Source organism: Vigna radiata, chromosome 1 (genome assembly GCF_000741045.1).
Source record: "Vigna radiata var. radiata cultivar VC1973A chromosome 1, Vradiata_ver6, whole genome shotgun sequence".
In the NCBI taxonomy this organism is placed as follows: domain Eukaryota; kingdom Viridiplantae; phylum Streptophyta; class Magnoliopsida; order Fabales; family Fabaceae; genus Vigna; species Vigna radiata.
Window position 1 is genome coordinate 21,581,110 of NC_028351.1, and position 27,080 is coordinate 21,608,189.

At 33.8% G+C, this 27,080-nt stretch overlaps 2 protein-coding genes across 2 annotated transcripts; both read left to right on the plus strand.

Moving 5' to 3' along the window:
• The first annotated feature begins 5,606 nt into the window (after positions 1-5,606).
• LOC106759226 lies at positions 5,607-6,991 on the plus strand. The gene is made up of 3 exons (XM_014642297.2): positions 5,607-5,814; positions 5,900-5,962; positions 6,673-6,991. Exons 1-3 carry the CDS (start codon positions 5,725-5,727, stop codon positions 6,835-6,837), a joined length of 318 nt encoding a protein of 105 aa, XP_014497783.1. The 5' UTR covers positions 5,607-5,724; the 3' UTR covers positions 6,838-6,991.
• Positions 6,992-8,314: 1,323 nt separating this feature from the next.
• On the plus strand, positions 8,315-25,537 carry LOC106759233 (callose synthase 5). Its single transcript, XM_014642310.2, has 43 exons — positions 8,315-8,821; positions 8,976-9,166; positions 9,266-9,366; positions 10,850-10,971; positions 11,057-11,153; positions 11,260-11,370; positions 11,455-11,583; positions 11,674-11,766; positions 11,966-12,057; positions 12,138-12,264; positions 12,404-12,541; positions 12,642-12,718; positions 12,804-12,882; positions 12,958-13,083; positions 13,167-13,281; positions 14,025-14,359; positions 16,248-16,300; positions 16,385-16,445; positions 16,544-16,625; positions 16,702-16,751; positions 16,841-16,927; positions 17,399-17,521; positions 17,603-17,697; positions 17,805-17,889; positions 17,961-18,121; positions 18,636-18,759; positions 19,248-19,339; positions 19,429-19,546; positions 19,652-19,803; positions 20,096-20,205; positions 20,286-20,411; positions 20,485-20,553; positions 20,934-21,123; positions 21,218-21,329; positions 21,413-21,532; positions 21,619-21,734; positions 21,809-21,892; positions 22,233-22,345; positions 22,422-22,651; positions 22,951-23,748; positions 24,000-24,050; positions 24,163-24,348; positions 24,758-25,537. Exons 2-43 carry the CDS (start codon positions 8,992-8,994, stop codon positions 24,986-24,988), a joined length of 5,736 nt encoding a protein of 1,911 aa, XP_014497796.1. The 5' UTR covers positions 8,315-8,821; positions 8,976-8,991; the 3' UTR covers positions 24,989-25,537.
• The last annotated feature ends 1,543 nt before the right edge of the window (positions 25,538-27,080 follow it).

The following is a 27,080-nucleotide window of genomic DNA, read 5'->3' on the forward strand; positions in this document are numbered from 1 at the left end:
ACTGCAACCTTCAACCTATAACCTGTAACCTGCAACTTGCAACCTGTAACCTGTAACCTGCAACCTGCAACCTGCAACTTGTAACCTGCAACCTGTAACCTGCAACCTGTAACCTGCAACCTGTAACCTGCAACCTGCAACCTGCAACCTGCAACCTGCAACCTGTAACCTGCAACCTGTAACCTGTAACCTGTAACCTGTAACCTGCAACCTGCTACCTGCAACTTGTAACCTTCAACTTGCAACCTGCAACCTGCAACCTGCAACCTGCAACCTACAACTTGTAACCTGCAACTTGTAACCTACAACCTGCAATCAACAACCTTCAACCTGCAACCTGCAACCTGTAACCTGCAACCTGTAGCCTACAATGTGCAATAAGTAACCTGGAACCTGTAACCTTCAACCTACAACCTATAACATGCAACCTGCAACCTACAACCTCTAACTTGCAACCTACAACTTGTAATCTACAACCTTTAACTCGCAACCTGCAACATGTAACTTGTAACTTGCAACTTGTAACTTGTAACTTGCAACTTGTAACCTGTAACATGCAACCTGCAACCAGAAACCTGTAACCTGCAACCTGCAACGTGCAACCTTCCACCTACAACCTGTAACCTTCAACCTACAACCTGCAACCAACAACTTGTATCCTGCAACCTCTAACATGTAACCAACAATATATAACCTGCAAACAGTAACTTGGAACCTGTAACCTGTAACATGCAATCTTTAACCAAGAACCTATAACTTGTATCTTGTAACTTATAAATTGCATCCTGTAACCTGCAACCTTTAACTTTCACCTACAACCCACAATCTGTAACCTACGACCTTACACGTGCAACCTACAACCTGCAACTTGCAACCTGCAACCTGTAGCCTGCAACGTGCAATATGTAACCTCTAACCTGTATCCTGCAACCTGTAACCTACAACCTACAACCTGTAACTTGCAACCTACAATAGGCAACTTATAACCTGTAACCTGCAACCTGCAACTAACCTGCAATCTGTAACCCGCAACCTGCAACCTGTAACATGCAACTTGCAATCTATAACCTGCAACCCGGAACTTGGAACCTGTAATCTGTAACCTGTAACTTTTAACCTCTAACCTGCATCTTGTAACCTGTATCCAGTAGCGTGCAACTTGTAACCTGCAACCCATAACCCACAACCTATAACCTACAACCTGCAACCTGTAACCTGTGAACTGTAACCTGTAACCTGTATCCTTTAACCTGCAACCTGCAACCTACAACCTACAACCTATAACCTACAACCTGTAACTTGTAACCTAAAACCTGTAGCCTGCAACCTCCAACCTGTAGCCTACAACTTGCAATCTATAACTTTTAACACCCTAATTTTTTAGATGTCATGGTACAATTTTTTTTCAAAACCTTTCTAGAATTCAAATACGAAATCAAATCATAACTATAAACATCGTTAAAAAATCTTAAAATATCACTGCCGAAGAAAATCTTTTTCTCACATCACACGACCGAAAGAGTCATCACTATCAAACCAGCATCTTCCCACATCACATGGCCAAAGAGAATCTATTTCCTACATCACACGACTAAAGAAAATCTCTCCTTCTCTCTCCCACTTTCACCCACTTTCACGTCACCCATCATCATCATCACTCCAAATTTATCATGCGCACCAACAACCATACAGATTGCAACATATAATAAAGAATATCATACAATGCCAAACCCTACACAGACAAGGTAATTCTAGTCACTCCCTTTACCTGGTCTCGTACGATTTTTGTTTCCAAGATCATCAAAAAAGCTTTACAACATCACCGATGGTCCTCCCATTTTGTATGCCCCGTTCTCGACTCTATTTTCTCCTAGAAAACATCTTTTCTCTCCATTATCTTTCTAATTTTTGTTTTTTCCTTTTAGGGTAACAAAATGCCCACCCCTTTTTACTCTTCTCCTTTTTATCCTCTTCTATTCCATCTCTATCTTTTTAGTTTTAATAAAATCTCTGAGTTTATCTCTAAAATCACTAAGATTTCCTCTCTTATTTTCTCTTAACTACTTTTTTAAAATATCATCAACCACCAAATCTTTTTAAAATCTACGTAATCTTTAAAATATCTACCATATCTAATAATGATTTTCTCTAATAATAATATTTCTTTTAATCTTTAAACCCACTAAGATTATATCTCTTATTTTCATTTAACTAATTTTGTAAAATAACAACAACTAAATCTTCTAAAATATTTGCATAATTTTATTAAATATCCAGATTATTTAATTTGCATATTTTTTCTTTCTACACCCTCTCTTAATTAACTTTTACACCAATTAAATAAAGGTAAAATACCCTTTTGCCACTAGGCAAAAATATAAAAATAAAGAAATAACATAACAATTATGTTATAACAAAAATATAAACTCTAGAACATTAATCTTCAAACAAAAACCCAAAGTCTCAAAACTACTTTATTTTTAAAACCCAATTTTCCTGGATCTTATATTCACTCCTTCACAAAAGAATTTTCGTCCCCGAAAATTGTACTCATAAGAAAGCATACACCATGCAAAACTTCAAATGTTTTCCCAAAAATTACATTTAATTTTCATAATACAATAATAATAACAATTTTTTAACAGATCAAAAGAACACCAGAACAAACTCAATGTATTCTAAATAAAACAAACAAAAAAAAAAAACCACAATCTATTCCCAACTATATATATAGCAAAAAAGACTCAACAAATATTCTCATCATGCAAACAAACTATAAAGATTCAAACTAAAAACTAAATCAATTCTAAAATAATTTACACATAGATTACCAAACCATATACAAATAGAAACATTAGACTCCTTCCCAACAACAACACTCCACAGAATCATACACATACAAATGCAATTCACACAATCATACACATACGCATACATTAAAGTCACACAACAAAAGCTAGACGAGCTCACCCCAAAAGCCCCAAAAGATTTTTCGAAAACCTGGCTTTGATACCAAATGTAACACCCTAATTTTTGAGATGTCATGGTGCAATTTTTTTTTTTCAAAACCTTTCTATAAAACATTCAACTCAAATACGAAATCAAATCATAACTATAAACATCATTAGAAAATCTTAGAATGCACTTTTACATAAAAATACCCAATCGGAAAACTTTTAAAAATAAATAATAAATCCCCGAACATAACATCCCAACTCTCATCAGCTACTCAAATCTGATCTTATCTACAAACCATCTACTCTTGTACAAGTACGATCATCGTAGGTGGAAACCACAACCACATGAGATAATCGATTATCACTGCAAGTTTTGATATTGTCCAAGGTTCGACAATCGATTATAACTAAGGATAATCGTTTATCACTAAGGATAATCGATTATCACGTTTTCCATAACCCATAACGACCTGATATAATCGATTATCACTTTTGATAATCGGTTATTATTGGTAGTTGAGAGCTACCTTTTCAGTTTCTGATCCTACACAAACCTTGACTTATAAATAGAGTTCTCCTCAATCCTTAGAAGGTAAATTTTCATTTTGAGAGTATTAGAGATGTGTGCCTAAGAAAAATTCTCTGTGTGTGGAAAGCGAGCTTGTGAACTTGGTGCTTGTAGGAGGAAGTGTTCTTTCTTGGTGTATCTCAGTGGTAGAGTATACCTACAAAGTAGATTAAGTTGTTCATTCTTTTGTGCGTCAAAAAGAGGTGTCTTTCCTCTCTTATTTGTTAAGAGAGGTAGTTTCTAATCTCAATCCTTATTTTTATATTGTAATTTGTTATTGATTTCTAGTGAAAAATGTTAATCACTCTTTATAGTGATTAACGACTGGACATAGAATTTGTTGATTCGAACTACGATAAAATCTTTTGTGTAATTTTATTTAACTTTACACCTCTTGCATATAATCTGTTTGATAGAAGTTGCGAAAGAAATCATAATTTTTAAAAGAACCAATTCACCCCTCCCCTCTTGGCTATTGATCATTTACATGCTCTCTAAAACATTTCGCTGCGTGATACCGATATCAACACCAATCTCCAAGCCTTAGCTTAAGTTGATGCTCCCTTCATGAATCTTCATTTAGTTCCCAAAATGGATTCCATCATGCTTGAAGGTTAAAGGTGACATCTGAGAAAAGTTATGGTGGTGAGGGATGTGGTGTAAGGGATAAGCAAGAGAAAGAAGAACTATTTGTAGGAGTGGTATGACGTTAGGGTTAAGAGAAAATGTGAGTGAATGAAAGTGAATGAGTGGAGTTAGGGAACCCGACCCGAAAATGAAAACTCCACCCACAACCCGACTTGTTATCCGCATGAATATCGGTTTTAAAAAATCCGCGGATATTCTAAAACCCGCGGGTACCCGCAGATACCCGCAAATATTAAAAAAATATATTTTATACATTTTTAAAATAAAATTACAAAAAAAATATATAAAATTTAATACAAATGAAATAAAATATAAACTAAAATTTAATTTTAATTAAATTTAATCTAAAAAAATATAAATTAATTTTATTTTAAATTTAATTTAATTAAATAAAATATAAATTAAATTTTTATTTTTATTTTTTTGGGTAACGGGTATCCGCGAGTCAGGTAGTATAATACCCGCACCCAACCCGTTTATAAACATGTATTAAAATATTTGCTACCCTCAACCTGCAAGTAGTAAATATCTGTGGGTATTAGTTATCCGTCGCGGATTTTATCTACACGTATTCGCATATGGAGATTTTTTTGCCATCCCTAGTCAGAATTAATATAATGTGAGAGAAACTTTTTTTTATTCTAGTAAAATGGTTAGTTCAGGAATTTAGAAAAATTTTGAGATGAAAAAAGTATATTGGAGGTGCAGGAAGAATTTCCTTTTTGTATTCTTGTTGGGCTGATGACTCGGGCCTTGATCGAATTTGGGTCCTGTTATATTAAAGCCTTTTTACATAATTTACATTTTCAATAAAGTAGCGCAAACCTTTGATAAGGCGAAAAGTTGGTATGAGAAAATGGTGGAAAGAAAAAGAAGAGAAGGAAAGAGAAAGTTTGAGAGGGACAGGAAAGCGAGTCACAGAATAATTGACCCAAAGAGAATAGAATATTATTATTAATGAATCCAGCAAAGGAAATCCTGGTAGTCACGTGCATGCAGCATCGGAGGCCTGAATTTGGGCCCAACAAATCTTACGTCTCCATCCACAACGATTCACAGCATCGCATGCGTACACGTTTGTCACCCTTGGTCAAGCGACGTGGCCCAAGCACAAGCCCGTAACCGTCCACCGATTCTTCCAGTGTCGACCCTCATCAAACACGTAACTGCACAAACAAAAAATATCAAACATATTCTCACGCTATTTTCTTCTGCTTTCCACTTTTAGAATCCATACAAAACACGTTCGCATGACCTAGGTGTTTCCATTTTCTCTATTCGTACAACGTCATTTCGGAGTGCCATCTGTATCATCACCCACGAATCCACCCTGCCACGTGCACCCCACCTTCTCCCCTGCCACGTTGTTGCGTGCCGTCAAAGTAGACCGCCATCAATGCCTCTCTTCCTCCACTATATAAGACACCCACCTCAACGTCCTTAGTTGTTACTACACCACCATTAAGAAAGTAACAAGCTTTTCTCATTTTATGATCGGCTTCGCATTTGGGTATCATTACCATAATATATCAGAGAAAAAGAACAAGAAAAATGGAGGCCCCCATATTACCCCTTGGAAGGACTTCGTCAATCGAAAGGGAGCCCAGAACTCTCAATATCCACCAAATTCAATCGGCCAGGGTAAGTCATCGTTCATTTCTTTTATGTTGTTCTTCTATCGCGTCATCAACATGGGATTTAATGCTGGTGTGGTGGATTTCAACAGGAATTGGCAGCATATATATTGAACACAAAGACCATAGAAGAAGCTTCCAGGATTTTCACGGAGGTAAATATATCCACTTCTGCTCCTTTATCTATTTTCTACAACTGTTGAAAACATGTTTAGTAATCTTTTAAAGACATGCATGCATGACACCTTGGGATCTTTGTTTCGGTGTGTGATGAATTTTTCTTTTAATGGTGTTCTTCTATTGTATGCTTGCATGAACATTTACGGCTCTTGGCATGCAAAGAAACGTCCCTGCGTTAGTGTATAGTTTTTGTAAGGCAATTGCAAGTTGTAGGGGTTGGGGAAAAAACACTAGCTAAAGTAGACAAATCACATTAAAAATAAAAAATTACAGGAAATATTACTAATTAATGGTATATATACAGTTTTATTGTGATTCTTAATGCATTTAATACTTTCATTTTTATAAATAATTTGAAAATTTACAAAATTGGTTGGAGTTACTTGTACAAAACTACTAGCTATTGCCTTTAAACTTTCAGTTAAGAGCTTAAACAAAAATGTATTGCGTATTAGTGATGATAATCGTTTGTCGACCCACAACCCTCTTTTAGATCAAAGGTGGTGTCCAACTAGGTTTAACTCATGTGTTTCATTTTTACTGAATCTCCATATGTTTTTCCTCATCATCTTCTAAAAAATTAAAGTTTTGCATTAGTGAGATGATAAGTTCTTATGTAAGATAAACTTCTCTGCAATACATTCCATTCTGCAAATTGTTAAGAATTTTAGTTAAATACTGTCAGGGGTTGCAACCAGTAGTGAGTGGTGCTTGCTGCTTAGGATCCGGCACAACAATGGACATAGACATAGATTTGGGTGAAGAACTGGAACTGATGAATTCCAAAGACGCAACAACACAAGTAGCCCCAGCAGCAGCATTCAGGGACATAGCATCAGCACCTTTCTAGAACAATAATTCAACAGCTCAATTGACTTTTGAGTTCCTAAATCAACATGTGTCGCATATTAATATTTTTGTGCAATAATTGTAGAATGTTGTACATATCCTGAGTTGAAGTTTTGGGTTCCCAACAATTTCATTTGATTCGTTATTCCTTTCCATTGGATGCTTTTCCAGTTTGTTGGGTTGTTTAACTGCCTCATTTTGCATGTGTAAGTACACGACAAGGCGTTCTAAAATAATTGAACTCGATTATATATATTAAAAATCATGGGCGGTTGTTCAGGTGGAGCAATTCAGTTTGTTGTCTCTTCGTCAATTTGATTAGTTAACTTTCAAAAACCAAAAGCTATATCATATAATATTGTAATGCAATTCGGTATCGTAAGTGGAAAACCTCGTACTGTGTCTGACAAAGATTGGAAGAAGTAAGACAGATGAATTAATTAACAATTGAGATTATATATACAGAATAAGGGCTGAAAAGCTATGCCTGCTCAACGCACGGTTGGTAAGAGATCCACTTGAAAATAGTTATAAAAAAGCTATTTTAGCCTACCTTTACCTAATTATGTCTTTTTCGACATAAATACAGCAAATAGAAGTACAAAAAAGTGAATAAAAATAATTTTTTCGCGATAATTTTGATTAAAATGATAATCATCTATGTTAAAATATTTTCTTAATTTATATATATATATATATATATATATATATATATATATATATATATATATATATATCATTCACATTGTATATATCATAGACAAACTTTCATCTATTTTTTTTTTCAAACATACACAAACATTCATCTAAAATTTTTTCAAATCATATTATTTTTTCTTTAATTTAAACAATTGCATTCGAAATAATTTTACAGATTGTCAGATTACGTAATACTATTTTAAGTTAGGAAATCATATTTCAAATTATTTAACCTAAACGTTTATTCGAAATAAATTTTAACAAAAAAATATTGATATATGTATTATATCATGGGAGTGAGAAAAGAATGTATGGCATGATGGAAGAAAAGACCGAGAAAAACCAAATGTTTGTTTTTATAGTTTTTTATATCCTTGAAATTCAAAGTTAGACCCCGCATTTTTATTTTAAAAAAAAATTATAAGAGAAATAAATAACTTACTTCGAAAAAAAGGAGATTATTGAAGAGCTAATCCAAAATAACATATTTTATACTCCCATAAATATTTCTAGAAAAGAAATTACAAAAACATTGAATAAGACTGTACATTAAAACGGAAAAGAGCAAAAAGAAACATTCCGATTTTTGTCGTTTACATTACTCATCCAGAAATTTTAGCATGATAAATTTTAACTATTCTCTAGTATGATTTCCGCCATTAATACCTTTAAAGTATTTTTTTAGAAATTTAAGTAGAATATATTTTATGAATGTGTATTTTGTTTTTTATTTTGATTTGATGACTATATATACTTTGAATAATGATATGTTATAACATGATACCATTTTGACACATTTTAGTGTTTTGAAAATTAGAGAAATTGAAACCTAGTTTTCTTATTAGTTGTTACATTGTCTTATTAGTTTGACTGCATCACATAAACTATCCATCCACATGTTTAAATCCAAACCGTACAAGTAGCAGATGGCATGTAATCTACAGTAGGGTTGATGAATTGGTGACAAGAAGAGGAAAACGGACTTCCATTCAAATTCCTTTTCTTCTTTCAGTCCCTCTCGTCACTTTTTCTTCTTTTCCCTTACCCTTAACAACCGGAAACTATGTTCTTCCAGACATTCTCACTCCCGCATTATCCTATCATATATATACTTCTAGATCATTCTTTCGCTCATTTTTTTCTTTCTTTTTTAATCTTTACCTTAATTTCTGTTTCTCTTATTTCTCAATTCCTTCTATTCACAATGCTCATTGATGCCACACCCTACACCACCGTCTTCTGAGATCCAAGATTTCGATTCTTTAATCTCCGGCATTACGGAACAGGTACAAATCTTGAATTTATCTCACCGTTATTATTGGTTATACATAAAAGAAAATCTTAATCTGTAGATTAAAATATATTGTACGTCAAATGCTATTAAGTATGTTAATTAATGTTTTAATCAGTGAATGAGAAGTGAAATGTGTATGCATACAGGCGGTGGAGAGAAACAATGGCGAGTTCCGATCATACACTGAATCGGCGTCCATCGAGAAGCGCCGCAACCACGACATTTTCTTCTGAGGTATTCGACAACGAAGTTGTGCCCTCATCACTCGCCTCCATCTCGCCAATTCTCAGAGTCGCCAATGAGATAGAGGGCGAGCGTCCTAGGGTTGCTTATCTATGTATGAATGAATAATCAACCATAGCTTTGTGATTATTATTCTTATCAGTATAATTAATTGTTGGAAAATTAAACCATATATATGTAAAAATATGTGCAGGTCGGTTCTATGCTTTTGAGAAAGCGCATAGGCTGGACCAGAGTTCCAGCGGGCGCGGTGTTAGGCAGTTTAAGACCTTGTTGCTACAACGATTGGAGAGGGTAAGGTTCTCATGCAGGAATAAATGCAAGGAAAATGATATTTTCACACCATTTTTTGACACTATTTTGACACTACACACGTGTCAAAATGTGATGGGATGATTTCAAATTAAAAAAGTTGAGATAGGGGTATGTTTGGAAGAAAAAAACCAAAGTTTGTTTTTTAATTTGAAATCGTCCAACTATATTTTGACACGTGTGCACTGTCAAAATGGTATCAAAAAATAGTGTTAAAATTTTATTTTCCTAAATGCAATGCTACTTAATACTACTTCTGGTTATAAATTTGATAGGAAAATGATATCTTGACACTAATTTTTGACACTATTTTGACACTGCATACGTGTCAAAATGTGGTTGGATAATTTTAAATTAAAAAAAGTAAGACAAGAACATATTAGGAAGAAAAAAATCAAAGTTTTTTTTTAAATTTAAAATCGTTCAATCACATTTCGACACGTGTGGAGTGTCAAAATATCATTTTCCTTATAAATTATAGTATACTTTTCAGATATTTTTTTTAGTATATATAATTTTGCTAATATTACCATAATTTGCTATATTACACAATTACATTACATTGTTTCATAGATTTCTGAGAAGTTAAAATATAAATATACATCGAAGTGTGTGAGAGAGTTTATAAGATCTACAAAAGACTAACTAAATTTCTCCAGACAAAGTTCACTATATTTAATTTTACAAATTAGAATCATAATTGTTATCTTACATTATGCTATTTTATTATATTACATTGTATATTATTTTTTAGAAAAATTTACAAAATAAATATGTAATAAAGTATAAATATTTTATCATATATATATATATATAGACACACACATGTATTTTTTTAAATTTAATTATAAATAGTTTCTATTTAATTTGTAGGTGATTTTAATTTATTTAATTTTAAAAAAATAATTAAATTAGAAAATACTTAAATATAAAAATAGTTAAAATTAAAAAGTAAAAAATGAAATTGAAAAAAAGTATATAAATATCACAAAGATGATTCCTCTTATGTACTAATAATATAGATGTAATAGTATAGATACTGAATCAAAAACTCAAATATATGATAAGTTCATTGTTTTTTATAATTATTACATAATATGTTAATAATCTTTTATAAGAAATTGACTGTCAAACGCTTCCATTCCATGTCGAAATGGTTAAACTTAAAATAAGAATTTGCAAATAAATATTTAAAATAATTAATTATTTACAAATTTTAACTAAAAATTAGAATTTTAGAATATAACAATATATAATTGTTTTGAAACAGAAAATTGATGACTTAATTATTATATATTAAAGATATCATAAAAATAGAAATTTCACTAATTTATAAATTTACTATAAAAGCATAAAGTTGTACTTTTTAAGAATTTTTTTAGTATAATATAGTTACAAAATAAATAGTTGATAAATAAATACTTATTATCGTTATTACGTTCCAAATTTAACTTTTGTGGAATAGGACAATCCAAAAAGTCTTACTTCTCGGGTTAAGAAGACGGATGCAAGAGAAATTCAGTCCTATTATCAGCAATACTACGAACATTATGTCAGAACTCTCGATCAGAAGGAGCAAGCTGACAGGTAAATGCATGCTAGTTATGTGTGAAGTTTTACAATTGCTATGAAGAATTCCCTCGTTGACCTTGAAATCGGAATTCACTTGCAGAGCCCAACTCAGCAAAGCTTACCAGACTGCTGGCGTTCTATTTGAAGTGCTCTGTGCGGTAAATAAGACTGAGAAGGTCGAAGAAGTTGCTCCTGAGGTTAGTATCGGTTCTAAACCGTTTATTCTTCTACTCTGATCTGTTGTAACAATAGGTGTTTTATTTTGCTGTGTTCTCCTTTTCAATATTCAATTTGCATGCGCAGATTATTGCCGCAGCAAGAGATGTCCAGGAGAAGACGGAGATTTATACGCCTTATAATATTCTTCCTCTGGATGCTGCTGGGGCTTCCGTGCCAATAATGCAATTTGAAGAGGTTTTGTGCCTCAAGATATTGATATGGAGTATTTGTGTTTTATTTGACATTGCACTGACCTTTTTTGGCTTTCTTTTTCACTAGATCAAGGCTTCTGTCTCTGCACTTTGGAACACTCGTGGCTTGAACTGGCCTAATTCATCTGGGCTACAGAGGCAGAAAACTGAACATTTAGACTTGCTTGATTGGCTTAAAGCTATCTTTGGTTTTCAGGTATGTACAAACAGAATGAGAAGATTTGCGATTGACTAGATTGTTGTTTGACCTACTTAAATTTTTAATGTATTTGATTTGTGGACACAGAGGGATAATGTCAGGAATCAGAGGGAGCATCTGGTTTTGCTTCTTGCTAACAGTCATATAAGGCTACATCCTAAACCCGAGCCTTTCAACCTGGCATGTACCTGTCTCTCACTTTTTATATTTAGGCAAAGCGTAGTAGACTAAACAAAGATAATCTATAATCAAGAAAACTATTGCCAATATACATTATCGTGTTTTTTATCTATATCTGTCAGTCAGAGTACTCTACTCTCCTTCTGGCCAGAAGTTATATTTGTTTTCATTTGTTTTCCTTTTGGTTTTATCAAATCAGCTGGATGATCGTGCTATAGATTCAGTGATGAAAAACCTTTTTAAGAATTACAAAATGTGGTGCAAATTCCTAGGACGAAAACACAGCTTACGGTGAGAAATAACAATATCAGCATTAGTGATTGAATTCAAATATTTTGCTCAAAAAATGCTTATGGTGTTTTTTCACACAGACTTCCTCAAGGTCAGCAAGAGACACAGCAACGGAAGTTGCTTTATATGGGGTTGTATCTTCTTATATGGGGTGAAGCATCCAACGTTCGCTTCATGCCTGAGTGTCTGTGCTACATATTTCACAACGTGAGTATACTTTCCATTTGATCCATAATATCTTGTGGTATAATGCTTTTTCAAATGCAATGTAGTTGTTGTTTCCTCTAGTCCTTTTTAATTTATTACTAACTTTTTCCAATCTAATAATGGCCAACTATAACCTTAGATGGCATATGAACTCCACGGTTTATTGGCTGGAAATGTCAGCATTGTTACTGGTGAAAATATCAAGCCTTCCTATGGTAGTGATGACGAGGCTTTCCTGTGCAAGGTTATAACTCCTTTGTACCGAGTGATTGAAAAGGTAGGATTTTGTCTCTCATGACATCATCGTAAAACTTCAGGTACCTATGATTCCTGTACAATGATTTGTGTAGAGATATTAATCATGTTGATTAATCTAGGAAGCCAAGAAGAGTCGACATGGAAAGGCTCCACACTCAGCATGGTGCAACTACGATGATCTAAATGAGTATTTCTGGTTGTTTTCTTTAGAATCTTATCACTAAAGTTGATTTTGTTGGTTTTCTTAATATCTAATTTACAATATTTATTTTTGTTTGTAGGTCATCTGATTGCTTTTCTCTTGGATGGCCCATGCGTGATGACGGTGAATTCTTTAAATCAACTAGTGATTTGGCACAGGTATCCACATCAAAAGAAGCTACTGGCATGATTGTAATGTAATTATTTTCAGTATTTATATAACTTTCTTACCAGGGAAGAAAGGGTGCTCCAAGAAAATTTGGAAAAACTGTCAAATCAAATTTTGTTGAGACACGATCATTCTGGCACATCTTCCGCAGCTTTGATCGTCTGTGGACATTTTTTATACTGGGTTTGCAGGTATTTATTTCAAGCAAAGAAAATGCTAATATCTATTGTTCACCCCTTATTTGTGGTTATTGGCTTGAACATTTACATTACAGGTGATATTCATTATTGCTTGGGAAGGGATTACACTGTCGAATATATTTCATAAGGAAGTTTTATATTATCTCTCAAGCATATTCATCACAGCATCCATTCTGCGCTTGCTTCAAAGTATGATATGTCAACTTAATTTGCTCTCTATAATGTTAACTTATCACTAGTAGCAAGATCACTCTACCATCAGGATTTCTAGTAGCAAGATTTAATATTGGTTGTTTTTATTTTTTTTCCTACCTGTTTAAAAGATTGGCGTATCATTTTTAGGAAATTGCATGAAAATGTCACGAGCAATACAAACTTCATAAGTCATATCAGAAGCAAGACAGTGATGAATTATATTTTGTTGTAATTTTTGGTATGACTATTTCCTCCTCATTAAATAAACGATGCTTCCTCTATTTCCCAGTTAGGCAAGTCAGGTGCTAGAGTTGTTCCCAGCACGTTATACCCATCAGTTTTCAAGATTTTTGTTTAGAAAATAATATAAGATCAATAGGCCACTTCCCTTGAGGATTTACGTCTGTCCCAAGTTATTTGGTGTTCATATTCATGCCTCAAACTTTTGTAATGACTCTGATGATCAATCAATACCTTGTGGCCAAGAAAAAAAAAATCAATACCTTCACTTTTTTTAGATTTCTTTTAAAAATTGTTTTCTTCTAATTTGATGCTTATTTCGCCATTCTTTTCTTGCTAATTCATTTACCCAATTTGTATAATACTGCAGTTAATAATGATCCTTATTTATCCTTCGTTTCTAAGTATTGAAGTAGACCTTTTTTGATTGTCCTTTTTATCTTCTTCCTTGGTTATGGAAATTTAATATCGTTTCTTTTCCTCTTTATATTATTTAGGTATCTTGGATCTGATCCTGAACTTTCCAGGCTATCATCGATGCAAATTCATTGATGTGCTAAGAAATATTCTTAAAGTCTTCGTCACTCTTTTTTGGGTTATCATTCTCCCACTCTTCTATGTTAATTCCTTCAAGGGTGCACCTGGGGGTCTGAAGCAGTTGCTTCCCTTTTTCAGTAAAATAAAAGGCATTCCACCACTTTACATAATGGCTGTTATATTATATTTGCTTCCAAATTTACTGGCTGCTATTCTGTTTCTTTTCCCAATGTTAAGGCGTTGGATTGAAAACTCAGACTGGCGCATAGTTAGATTCTTCTTGTGGTGGTCTCAGGTACTCACGTGTCTTATAAACTTGCAACTTTAAGTATTTCTCTTCATTGTTTTAAGCTAAATGACTCTGTTGGTTAAGAGCTTCTTTCCATTTAATTATTGTTTATTCTGAAAGTATTGCAAATTTTAGGGAAAATTTGTTTTGGTTAATTCACTTTAAATTGATATGACTAATATATGTGAGTTGAAAGCCGAAGGGGATATAGCTAAAGCCTGTAGTTCCTAAGCAAACTACATACTTACGTCGTACACAATTTGCTAGGAGTCTCACATTGGGTGTATATTTGATGTAGTACTTCGAGCCTTGAGGTTCTCCCATCTAATGGACTAGTCTTTTTGGTTGGACTCTCTTTTTATGCTTAAGTCTTAATAATCGGTGTCTTCATTGAGAATTGGGCTATGGAAAGGGTCACCTATAGGCTGAATTAAGGTGTATCTAAATAATAAAACGGTGAGTAATGCCCTTTGTAGAATGAAAATCGTTGCATACAATGTTAGGAGTCCCATTAAGTAGTTTTTATTTTTTATTTTTTATTTTTAAACTTTTCATAATTATTTTATTTCATAAGATATTTAACTATAAAATGCACTAGCTTTCTATAATATGTAATTTTATCTACCTATAGTTGAATTGTAAGAATCCATCACGTTATTTATTTGTCAGATTTTAATCAAGGAATAAGCATATATTACATTGATGTTAATGCAAATCAACGAGCACAAAACAATTTTTGGAGTAACATAAATTTTATTGCTGTTGATGTACATGTTAGAAACTCTTTGAATTTGGCCTATCTTATGCCACAAAGACTTCTCAAAACTTTTTTAGTTCTTTGAAAGCCATATTTCTAGTTTATGTGAGAGTAAATACTATCTATCCTTGAGGCTACTAATAAGGCAAATGCCAAAGAGGCTACAACTTACACGAGCTAAGAGTGACAACAACTAAGACGCTTTGCAATGCTTGCGCTCACAAATAGGCCTTCTAGTCTGGAGCATGGCAGTACAAGTGGCCTGACAGTGGATCTAAGATAAACTCGATACTATATAGCAATTTTGTAAGGTGAGAATTGTCCCAGTTTTGTGTAGTGGTATCTTTAGGAACTACTCAATGTAGAACTGAACACTATCTTTACAATTGAGACAAGTCCAAAGAGGTCACAATTAAAGAGAGTTAGGGTTATGCACAACTAAGGTGGCCACAAGAACTTTCTATATAATAACTGATTCTGTCAAAAACTCGTTCAATAAAAAGCTACTCCGTGTTGTAACTTTTACTTTGGCTTACACCGGATCCAATTCATCTCTTCTTTTATACATTCTACACCCACAAAGACAAGTAAAACATTAAACTTTCATAGTTTGGTGGTTTACTTTGTCTGATCACAATTTTCTTCTACCTTTGTCTTACACCAGATCCAATTCATCTCTTTTATTCATTCTACACCCATGGAGACAAGTAAGACATCAAAAGCTTATAGTTTGATAGTTTACTGTCTTTTCATAATTTTCTGGCACTTGCTTGGGAATCCATCTCAACTATCTTTTGGTGGCAACATACTTAATGAGTTCTCGTAAATATTTAAAAAATAGCTATAATATATCTTTCTGTTACAGTATCTTGTGGTGTCTGGGCACAATGTTAAAGTTAGAAATTTTATACTTAGGGCACAATTTGCCCATAGAATTGACTATTTTCTATAAATGACCATTAATTTGTACTTTCGTAACCTCCCCATTGTTATGGACTTCAACTCTTCGAAAAGTTTTTCTGACTTGTAGCACTAACTAGTTTTCTAAAAGCATGTGTTTTGTGGACTTATATCAATAATTTGCATTCTTTGTGTAATATTTTCCCATTTTATAAATCATCATTTCTCCCCATGCAGCCAAGTATCTATGTTGGAAGAGGAATGCATGAAAGTCAATTTACTCTTCTGAAGTATGATTTACATAGCACCGTGTTTATAATATATTTTTTATTTCCTTCATTTATTGTTTGTCTAAATTTTTTCTTGACTTTCAGGTACACTATATTCTGGTTGTTGCTTTTGACTTGCAAATTTTTATTCAGTTTTTTTGTCCAGGTAAAATATCTTGTAACTAATAAGTTACAAGTTTGTACCTAATAAGTTAGCTTTGTAAATTTATTGAGCATCTTTGTAACTGTTGTATCTATCTTCAGATTAAACCTCTAGTTAGACCAACAAAGGACATAATGAGCATTCGGCGGGTTGATTTTGAATGGCATGAATTTTTTCCCACCGGTAGTTTCTTCTCCTTTTCATGGCTTGCGTTGCTGTTTTCTTTTATGGATGATCTAATATTTTCAAGTCTATGCAGCTCGAAATAACTATGGGGCAATAATTGCACTCTGGGCCCCTGTAATTTTGGTGTGTATATTATATATCCTGGTTATGTTTTCATGTATGATTGTTTTCTCTTGTACAGTCATTTCAGTGTATTCACATCTTCAATTCAGGTTTATTTCATGGACACTCAAATCTGGTATGCAATCTTCTCAACTTTGTACGGAGGTGCTGTTGGAGCCTTTGATCGTCTAGGAGAGGTCATCATAATTTTTATTTGATTTTTAGCTTGTCATGTCCAAAAAGAACTTGCCATCCATTTTCCTCTAAATTTTTGTAAAACACTCGCACATAGCAACACACTTTTCAATAACTCTTTATAGGATCCTTTTATGTGCAAAGTACTGGATCTTAGCAACACACTTTTCAATAACTCTTTAAGTTTTAGCATATTCTTTATTGTTTTCGTAAATTTAAATAATTAAGAAGACCCTTTAAATAAGGAACTCACATAATTTTGTACGTCCCAATAAATTTAAATCAATATTGTAGTGTCTGAAATAATGTGTTAGTAGCATTTCTATCAAATTATGAAGTCTTTAATTTGTAACTAAATTAGATTTTCTTTTTTATTTAAAGGGTGAACTTGGGGTCGGATTACTTCTGTGGATTTAGATATTAATGTAGTCTATCATATTTCAATTAACTAATGTTATAATTTGATTCCATAGATACACACCCTGGTCATGCTAAGATCCCGGTTTCTGTCATTGCCCGGTGCATTCAACACATGCTTGGTTCCTTCTGATAAGAAACAAAAAGAGAGATTTTCTTTCTCAAAGAAATTCGCTGAGGTTGATAGCATATTTTCTTTTCTAAGTAAATTAAATATATTGCATTAATTCATCTTCACTTTAGTTTCCATGCTTGTATAGATTTCTGCAAACAAAAGAAGCGAAGCTGCCAAATTTGCCCAAATATGGAATGAGATTATTTGTTGTTTCCGTGAGGAAGATCTCATAAGTGATAGGAAAGGACCTCAGTCTATCTTGCTCTCTATCCTAGATTATATGCTTCCAAGTCCCTCTATTTTGCCCATCACCTATTTAGGACTAAACTATCTTTGCATGATTCCAGGGAGATGGATCTTTTGCTAGTGCCTTACTCATTGGGTCATTGTCTGAAAATAATTCAGTGGCCGCCATTTTTGCTTACAGGGAAGGTAGGTTAATGTCATTCGATATTCATACATTTATTACCAGTTTCTGTGATTGACACTGTAAAACATTACAGATTACTGTGGCACTGGATATTGCAACTCAGTTTCGAGGGAGGGACTATGACCTTTGGAAGCGCATATGTGCAGATGAATATATGAAATGTTCTGTGATTGAATGCTACGAATCCTTTAAACATTTTCTACAGGATTTGGTGATAGGGGAAACTGAAAAAAGGTATCCTTTTGGCATCTTGTGTTGTTGCGTTTGAATTCAGTTTAGACTTCATGCCAGAAATGCCATTCAAGAGATTAATGGATTAACTTCGTTTTTAGTGGTACAGACTAGACTCAATTTCATTAATCTTCTATTCTTTTTAGATATGTTTTTGTACGAAGACTTCAAAATGGTTCTTGCAGTCTATCAGTCCTTTAGAATTTCATGCATAGCTATTACATTTAGATGTTTTTATCTTTTTCCTTTTTTTAATCTAGCAAGATTTTATTTATATTCACGAGCTACTTGACAACACTGTAAATAAATGAACAAAGGAACATTTAGCCACTAACTTGCCTAATCAACATTAGTTTTAAGCCACATTAATTCATAATTTTGTATTGAAGTACAGATGAAATTTCTTATCAGCCGTTTGCTGTTTTCTTAAGAAGCACATATAATTGAACTATCGAAGCTGTAAATTTAATTTAATTAAATTCTTATCAGTATTTCTGAATCAATTGTGACGAACCAGAATAATTTCCATCATCATTAAAGAAGTCGAGAGCAACATCTCAAAGAATACTCTTCTTACAAACTTCCGTATGGTCTATTTACCTTCCCTTGTTAAGAAGTTCGTGGAACTTGTGGAATTTTTGGTGAGTCCTTCAAAACAAAACTAAATATATTTGTAGTTCATATTCTTAAATGTTGCATTGTCTTAATAGGCTTGATTAAGTTTTAAGTAACTTAGAAATTTGGTAAAATATTTTTTAATTTTGTCTATGTATTTTCCTATTTGATTTTTTTTTTTCCATTAACAAGATAGCCACTACTTCCATCTTCTCATCTCCAACTCACCAATCAACTTGCTCTTTCCCTCTTCAAGATTGAGTTGACCAGAAAATTGGAGGAGATTGGAGAGGGAATGGAGTAAGTTTATCGGCAAGTTCAAGATAGAAAGATGGAAATACCGGCCATGTCACCCAGAGATGCAAAAGTCAAATGGTTAGATACTTATACAACAAAAAAGAATATCATAGGCATTTGAAAATTTTTAATGGGAACTTAATAAATATCTAGATTTATTAGGTACTTGAAACTTAATATTTAATCAGGAAACTCACGCACTGATTTCTTGTCACAGAAAAATGGAGATCCATCCCAGCAGGGTGCTGTTGTGGTTTTGCTGCAAGACATGTTAGAAGTGGTTACCGACATGATGGTGAATGAAATCAGGTTTAACTTGAAAGCAGTATTTTTGGAATATATTAATATATATTCATTGAAATAATAACGCCTGATTTTTTATGTTTTATGTTCATCAGCGAATTGGCAGAACTTAATCAAAGTAGCAAGGACACTGGACAACAAATTTTTGCTGGTAGAGAGGGAAAACCCGCAATTCGTTTCCCACCTGTGGTTACAGCGCAATGGGAGGAACAGGTTAGTAATATAACTTAAAATTTAATTCTTTATTTATCTTTTAGTTTATATTCTTATTCAATGATCCAGGCTTCCGTGACCAATGAATCATTGTGGTTGTTTCAGATAAGACGTCTTTATCTACTCTTGACTGTGAAAGAATCTGCCGTTGATGTTCCAACAAACACCGAAGTACGAAGAAGGGTTACATTCTTTAGCAATTCATTGTTCATGGATATGCCACGTGCTCCTCGAGTACGTAAAATGCTCTCATTCAGGTGTGGTACATATTCCTTAATTATATTGCCACGAAGATATATATACCCATGTTATACCATACAGAGACTATTAACTGCAGGAATATTATGTTTTTATTTTTCTTCAGAGTTTGATAGCTTCAACTATTGTAGGATTACTTACTATCTTAAACAGTAGATGCAAAACATACCCTTTTTAGTTATTTAATATTTTTTTCTGAACAAATTTTTTATGCATAACATTCAAAATGTGCTGCATTTTGAAGCTGAGCCTATCCGTATGTATTATAGCCATTTTTGTCTCTTATTTCAGTGTCCTAACTCCATACTACAGTGAAGAGACTGTATATTCTAAGAATGACATTGAGTTTGAGAATGAAGATGGCGTGTCAATCATATATTACCTTCAGAAGATATTCCCTGGTTAGTAATAGCTCACAGTATAACTTAATTGTATATTGATAGCAGAGAATGGACTGACTAAAATTTGGTAATGTTGCCAGACGAATGGAATAACTTCTTGGAGCGACTTGATTGTAAGAAAGATAGCGAGATATGGGAGAAAGATGAGAATATATTACATCTTCGTCACTGGGCCTCATTAAGAGGACAAACTCTTTGTAGGACAGGTATATGCTAACTCCCTTTCCCCTTGCCTTACGCTGGATCAGGTAGACTGATTTGTTTCCTCTTGTAATGTAGTTAGGGGAATGATGTACTACAGGCGGGCAATAAAGCTCCAGGCATTTCTTGATATGGCTTCTGAAAAAGGTAAGATCAAGTCCTTTTATGGATTTTTTGATTCATAATTTTTTCTGACATTTGGCCTTAGTCTTTTCTTATGTATACATACTTTCAACTGTAAACAAGCATTTCCTTGCTACTATACTAGTAAAAATACTTGTCATATATTAATCATGGCTTCTGAAATTGGTAAGATCAAGGCCTTTTATGGGATTTTTTGCGATTCATAGTTTTTTCTGACATTTGGCCTTAGTCTTTTCTTATTTATATATACCTTCAACTCTTAACAAGCATTTCCTTGCTACTATACCAGTAAAAATACTTGTCGTATATTAATCAAGGGTGGCAGGAAAAAGAAAAGTTTTTAACAGCTAAGATGATAGCACGTTATTTTGTCTTGTGATCAGAGATACTCGACGGCTATAAAGCTATTGATGTTCCATCTGCGGAAGAAAAAGCGAGTCATAGATCCTTATATGCCAGTTTAGAGGCTATGGCTGACATGAAATTCACATACATTGCTACCTGTCAGAACTATGGGAATCAGAAGCGAAGTGGAGATCGCCGTGCAACTGATATCCTGAATCTGATGGTTAAGTATGTTCTTTTGTTAAATAAAATTTAAATTTATTAGCATATATTTGACTTAGTTCACGTAACTTAAGAATCTAATTTGGTTCTTTATTTATAGCAATCCCTCACTGCGTGTTGCATATATCGATGAACTTGAAGAAAGAGAAGATGGACAAGTGCATAAAGTTTATTATTCTGTATTGGTCAAAGCTGTTGACAATCTTGACCAAGTAAATGCATATTAATGTCTAGAAAGAGGTGGTTAATTACTAGTGGTTACCTTAGAAATGATTGTTTTTGTGTATCTTTGAAGGAAATATATCGAATAAAGCTTCCGGGAGCAGCAAAGTTAGGAGAAGGAAAGCCAGAAAACCAAAACCATGCTATCATTTTTACTAGAGGGGAAGCTCTTCAGACTATCGACATGAACCAGGTAAAAGATTACAAAATGTGAAAGCTCAAACAAGTTACATAATGGGTCAGTCCTGTTAAAATTGGTTTATTGGAAATTTCGTCTAGGATAATTACTTAGAAGAAGCTCTGAAAATGCGTAACCTTTTGGAAGAATTTAACGAGGATCATGGATTGCGCCCACCCACCATATTAGGTGTTCGTGAGCATATTTTCACTGGAAGGTTATGAATTGTTTTCTTCTTGGCCCTTTCCCGTGTTTAGACCCTGTACTACTTAATTTTATCACTTGTTACAGTGTCTCTTCCTTGGCCTGGTTTATGTCAAATCAAGAAACTAGCTTTGTCACAATTGGCCAAAGAGTTCTTGCTAGAACGCTAAAGTAAGTTTTTATTTGTTTTTTGGTTTCTTATGATACCGTTGACCTCCATAAATTAGGAAACTCCCAAGAAACACATGGCTAATTAAGGCAGCATTTGAGTTTAAGATTGCAATGCATACAAAATATTTAGAACTAGTCTCAGGTTGACATGTTCAAACCATAGCTGTTCTGAGTTTTGCTTACTGATGAGTTTTCTGCTTCTCCCCTCCTAAATTTTTTTGAGAGACAATACAATTGGATTGTTATTTTCTGTGTTCAGCTGCTATTGCGTGAGATTTAAAATATTTACAATGCAGAATACACATTTTCTACATGATGGATTTTTTTTCCCATTCTGTAGGGTTCGATTCCACTATGGCCATCCGGATGTTTTTGATAGAATTTTCCATTTTACCCGTGGAGGATTCAGCAAGGCTTCTTGTGGCATCAACCTAAGCGAGGATATATTTGCTGGTAACATTGTTGATTCATTGTTTTTTGGCAGTGATTTGATATTTCTACCTCTGCACCAATGCCTTTGCCTATACAGGATTCAACTCAACACTAAGACGTGGAAATGTTACTCATCATGAATACATTCAAGTTGGAAAGGGTAGAGATGTAGGGCTCAATCAAATCTCTCTTTTTGAAGCAAAAGTGGCCTGTGGTAATGGAGAGCAGACAATAAGCAGGGATATCTACCGACTGGGGCATCGATTTGACTTTTTCCGAATGCTATCATTTTATTTTACAACTGTTGGATTTTATTTCAGTTCAATGGTAATGCTTAATGCTTCAGGATTAAGCAAAATAAATACTGAATATCTTTTAATTATATAGAAAGCAATAAGGTTTATTGAGGAAAACTGTTATTATAATTTGCATAATAATTGTATTAAATAATGTCCAAGTGGATATGGAAATTTTTTGACAATTGGGTCACTTGACACTATGAGCTGGCATTTTCCACGTGGAAGCTATATAATTGTTTTGATTAAATGTTTTTGGGGAGTTTTAACCTGCGTGCTTAATCATCTATTCCCACATCTAGAACTAAAGCTTTCTTCGGCTGTTCACAGATGGTGTCCCTCACGGTTTATGCTTTCCTGTATGGCAAATTTTACCTGTCATTGAGTGGACTTGAGGCTGCTATAATTAAGTTAGCCAGGAAGAAGGGAGATGATCCATTAAAGGCAGCAATGGCTTCCCAGTCCCTTGTTCAAATTGGTATTCTGATGACTCTTCCCATGGTCATGGAAATTGGACTTGAGAGAGGATTCAGAACTGCTCTAAGTGAGATCATAATAATGCACTTGCAGCTAGCACCCGTTTTCTTCACTTTCTCACTAGGAACTAAGATGCACTACTATGGGCGCACTCTCTTGCATGGTGGGGCAAAGTACAGAGCAACTGGGCGTGGTTTTGTTGTTCGTCATGAAAGGTTTGCGGAAAATTATAGGATGTATTCCAGGAGTCACTTTGTAAAAGGGATGGAGCTAGCTATTCTGCTTATATGTTATAGGCTTTATGGAAAAGCAACTCCTGATTCAGTATCATATGGCCTTCTCTCATTATCAATGTGGTTCTTAGTGTGTTCGTGGTTGTTCAGTCCTTTTCTTTTTAATCCATCAGGATTTGAGTGGCAGAAGATAGTTGAGGATTGGGATGATTGGACAAAATGGATAAATAATCAAGGTGGTATTGGTGTTCCTGCGAACAAGAGCTGGGAATCATGGTGGAATGAGGAACAGCAGCATCTGCTGCACACTGGGCTCTGGGGGAAGATTTGGGAGGTCATTCTTGCCCTGCGTTTCTTTGTCTATCAGTATGGGATTGTGTATCATCTTCATGTGGCTAGATCTGACAAGAGCATCACGGTAATTTTGCACCCATATTTAAGTATACTTCACATTTTCACATCAAACTTATTTATCTTCTACTCAGGGTGTGACTGCACACACCTATCCATACTATATTCTAATATACGTTTTAGATGAAGAAGTTCCTTGCTCAGCAGAGAATTTATTTGTTTATCACCCTCCCTGAGTAAACAAGAAAGAAAAAGAAATAAAAGGCTCGGGTGTGTATAAGAATAAGATAATTTTCTAACATGCATTTTCTCTCTCAGGTTTACGGTCTGTCCTGGCTAGTGGTAGTAGTCGCCATAATCATCTTGAAGGTCGGTATTCAATGATCGGACGGTTCATTATGAGTTAAGGCCTTTTCTTATGCTTGATCTTAATTATTATTCTATTAATTAATTGGTAGCAATTTTGCATCTGAAACTCCAGATAGTGTCCTTGGGTAGAAAGACGTTCAGTGCAGATTTCCAACTGATGTTTCGTCTCCTCAAATTGTTTCTGTTTATTGGAATTGTTGTCATTCTCGTCTTGATGTTTACCCTACTGAGTCTCACAGTTGGTGACATCTTTGTGAGCCTCCTAGCCTTTATGCCGACAGGTTGGGCATTTATACAGGTACTTCATTAGTAGTCATTCCCTCTCGTTTTGATGTATATTTCTTTCATTTGATGATATTAAACATACAACTTGACCTTAATTGTGTGTGAAAACAATAGACCCGAACAATACGTTACGCCCTTATGGTTTTTCTTGGTACTTGAGCTTTTAACATCCGTTACTCCAGGATGGTTTAATTAATTATCTTTGTCCCATAAATTTACATCACATGTACAGGAATTGACTAATTTACGGAAAAGAGCAATATTTCTTTATGTTATTATATCTCAAAATCTAGTAAATTAATTTTTTCTTTCCTAGTTCATGCTATTATTAGAGAAGCTTCGCCCGTGATTTCTTTTGCTGTTATTTGTCAATGAAAAATTACATCTTTCTGATTTAGCTGGTGTGTTTTATATATGAGAAGATAGGTCAAGCATGCAAGACCATGGTGAAGGCAATTGGAATGTGGGGGTCTATAAAAGCGTTATCAAAAGGATATGAATACGTGATGGGAGTGATTATCTTTGCACCAGTGGCCATATTGGCTTGGTTCCCATTTGTTTCAGAATTTCAAACTAGACTGCTATACAATCAAGCTTTCAGCCGAGGGCTTCAAATCCAGCGCATTCTGGCTGGTGGCAAGAAGAATAAATAAGACAACTAGATCCTTTCCAGTCATCTTGTTACAGAGTCTAGACGGAAGATGAGATGAATGTCGCTGCATACAAAAAATAAAAATAAAAAAATCAGCAATTATGATGTAGCAGACTGCACATGGAGACTGTACATAAGAACCATTCTTCGATATAGTGTTGGATAATTTCATGAATTCTGAAGAGCATTGAGTTGGATCTTATAACGAAACAGATTAAACTCCAAGATTACTGATTAGAGTCTTAGAGAAGCAAGCAGTGGCATGTTTGGTCCATGAGTCGCGTTATTCTGGCTGTTTTGGAAATTGAAAACAGCGGTAGTTACCATGTATGTCACAATTGGCTGGGACCATGTAAACAATAGTGAAAATTTTAGAATAACTCTGACATAAGGAATTACTGGTATATGGTTGGGCTCCATGTCAGATTTACTGTCTTAGTTTCAGAAATGGAAATTAGGCAATGGTAAAATTGTTAGGATATTATTTTACGATTATGTAACTTTTTCCCTAATAGGTGAAATAAACCAAAATTCTGCACTTCACCATTCATTGTACGCTTATAGATAGATAATACAATTTGCAAATGCAGGCAAAACAACAGTAGTAAAACAATATCCAAATGAAATCTTTGAAGATGTTTACAAGCCCCAAATAACTTATAAGCTTCTTTCTCTATCACGAGCGTTGTGTTTTTTTTTTCTCATGTTCAAGATCTACTCTTCTCTGTGTTTTTCTTTTTGGAAAATAATATTGACACGGAAATTTTTTATACATTGATTTGGGTTTTTTTTACATAATGGGTGCAGTTTTGTTGATAAATTACGTAAATATACATGGAGCACAACTTTGGTATTGATTATAAACAGTGCACCTCAAACGATATCCAATTTTTATATAATGTCCTTAATTATCGTTTCTATGAAAATAAAGGTAGAATAAATTAATCACTAATTAACACCTCTAACTAATCAGGTCTTAGAAAAAATTATCAAAATCAGTGACCAAACTGGAAAATGCTGATTGGATGAAATGAAAAAGGGCACGTACGTTAATATGCAGTTGGACTGGTCATAAATGGTACTCTGCATAATAGACCCTGGAGGGTTAATTACGAGCCAAAAACATGAAATACAAGGTAAAATCTAGAATCGTCAAAATGGGTCACAATCCGCGAGCCAACCCGGCCCGTCACTCGGGCCGGGTTGGGTTTGAAAAATACAACCCACTTATATGCGGATCAGATTTCAACCCGGCTCATGCGGGTTGAACCCGTGGTGAACCGGGTTGGCCCACCAACCCACCTACCTAATTTTATTTTTTTAATTTATTATTTTATTTATGAAACCCTAAAAAATAAAATATTTTCTTCACTCACTGTGTATACCAAAAAAGTAAACTATGCTCTCACAAATCACTCTCACGGTACTTGCTCTCATTTGACGGTGCTCTCACCCTCGCTTCACTGAAATTCTTCAAGGAGCAGGTAAAACACCCTTCATTCTTTCTTCTCTTTACTCCACAATTTTGTTTTCTTACTTCTCTTTCTTTTTTTTTTTTCAAAAACCCTATAATGACAAAAATAGGGGTTTGCGAATTTGTTTTTTTGTTCTGGGGGATTTGAGATGGAATGATTTTTTCATATTCTGACATGCTTGTATCAGATTTTGTTCATTTTATTTAAATAATTTGAGTATAAAGTTCTTTTTGATATCTTTGAATTTGGGAAATTAGGTTACAGATTAAACTATTAATTTTTTGTTGATGTTGTTGAATACTGGTTCTCTTTTTTTTTTTTACTAATATCTTTTTTTATTGATTGTCGGAATTGTTTTGATATTAGGAAAATCTTTATTAGTGAATTTGGAGACAACAAGAACAAGGGTCAAGGGTTACAACAATAACAAAAAATTATGAATATAAAAAACTTATTTATATGTTTTTTGTGTTTGTTTTTTAATGACATTTGGATTATATTGTACTTTTTATTATTATTTTGAATTGTCTTTAACATAATTTGTTGGGAGTGAAAACTGTTTAAATTTAAATTATAGAAAGTTTGTATTTTTTTATTTTAAAAAAATATAATTAAATG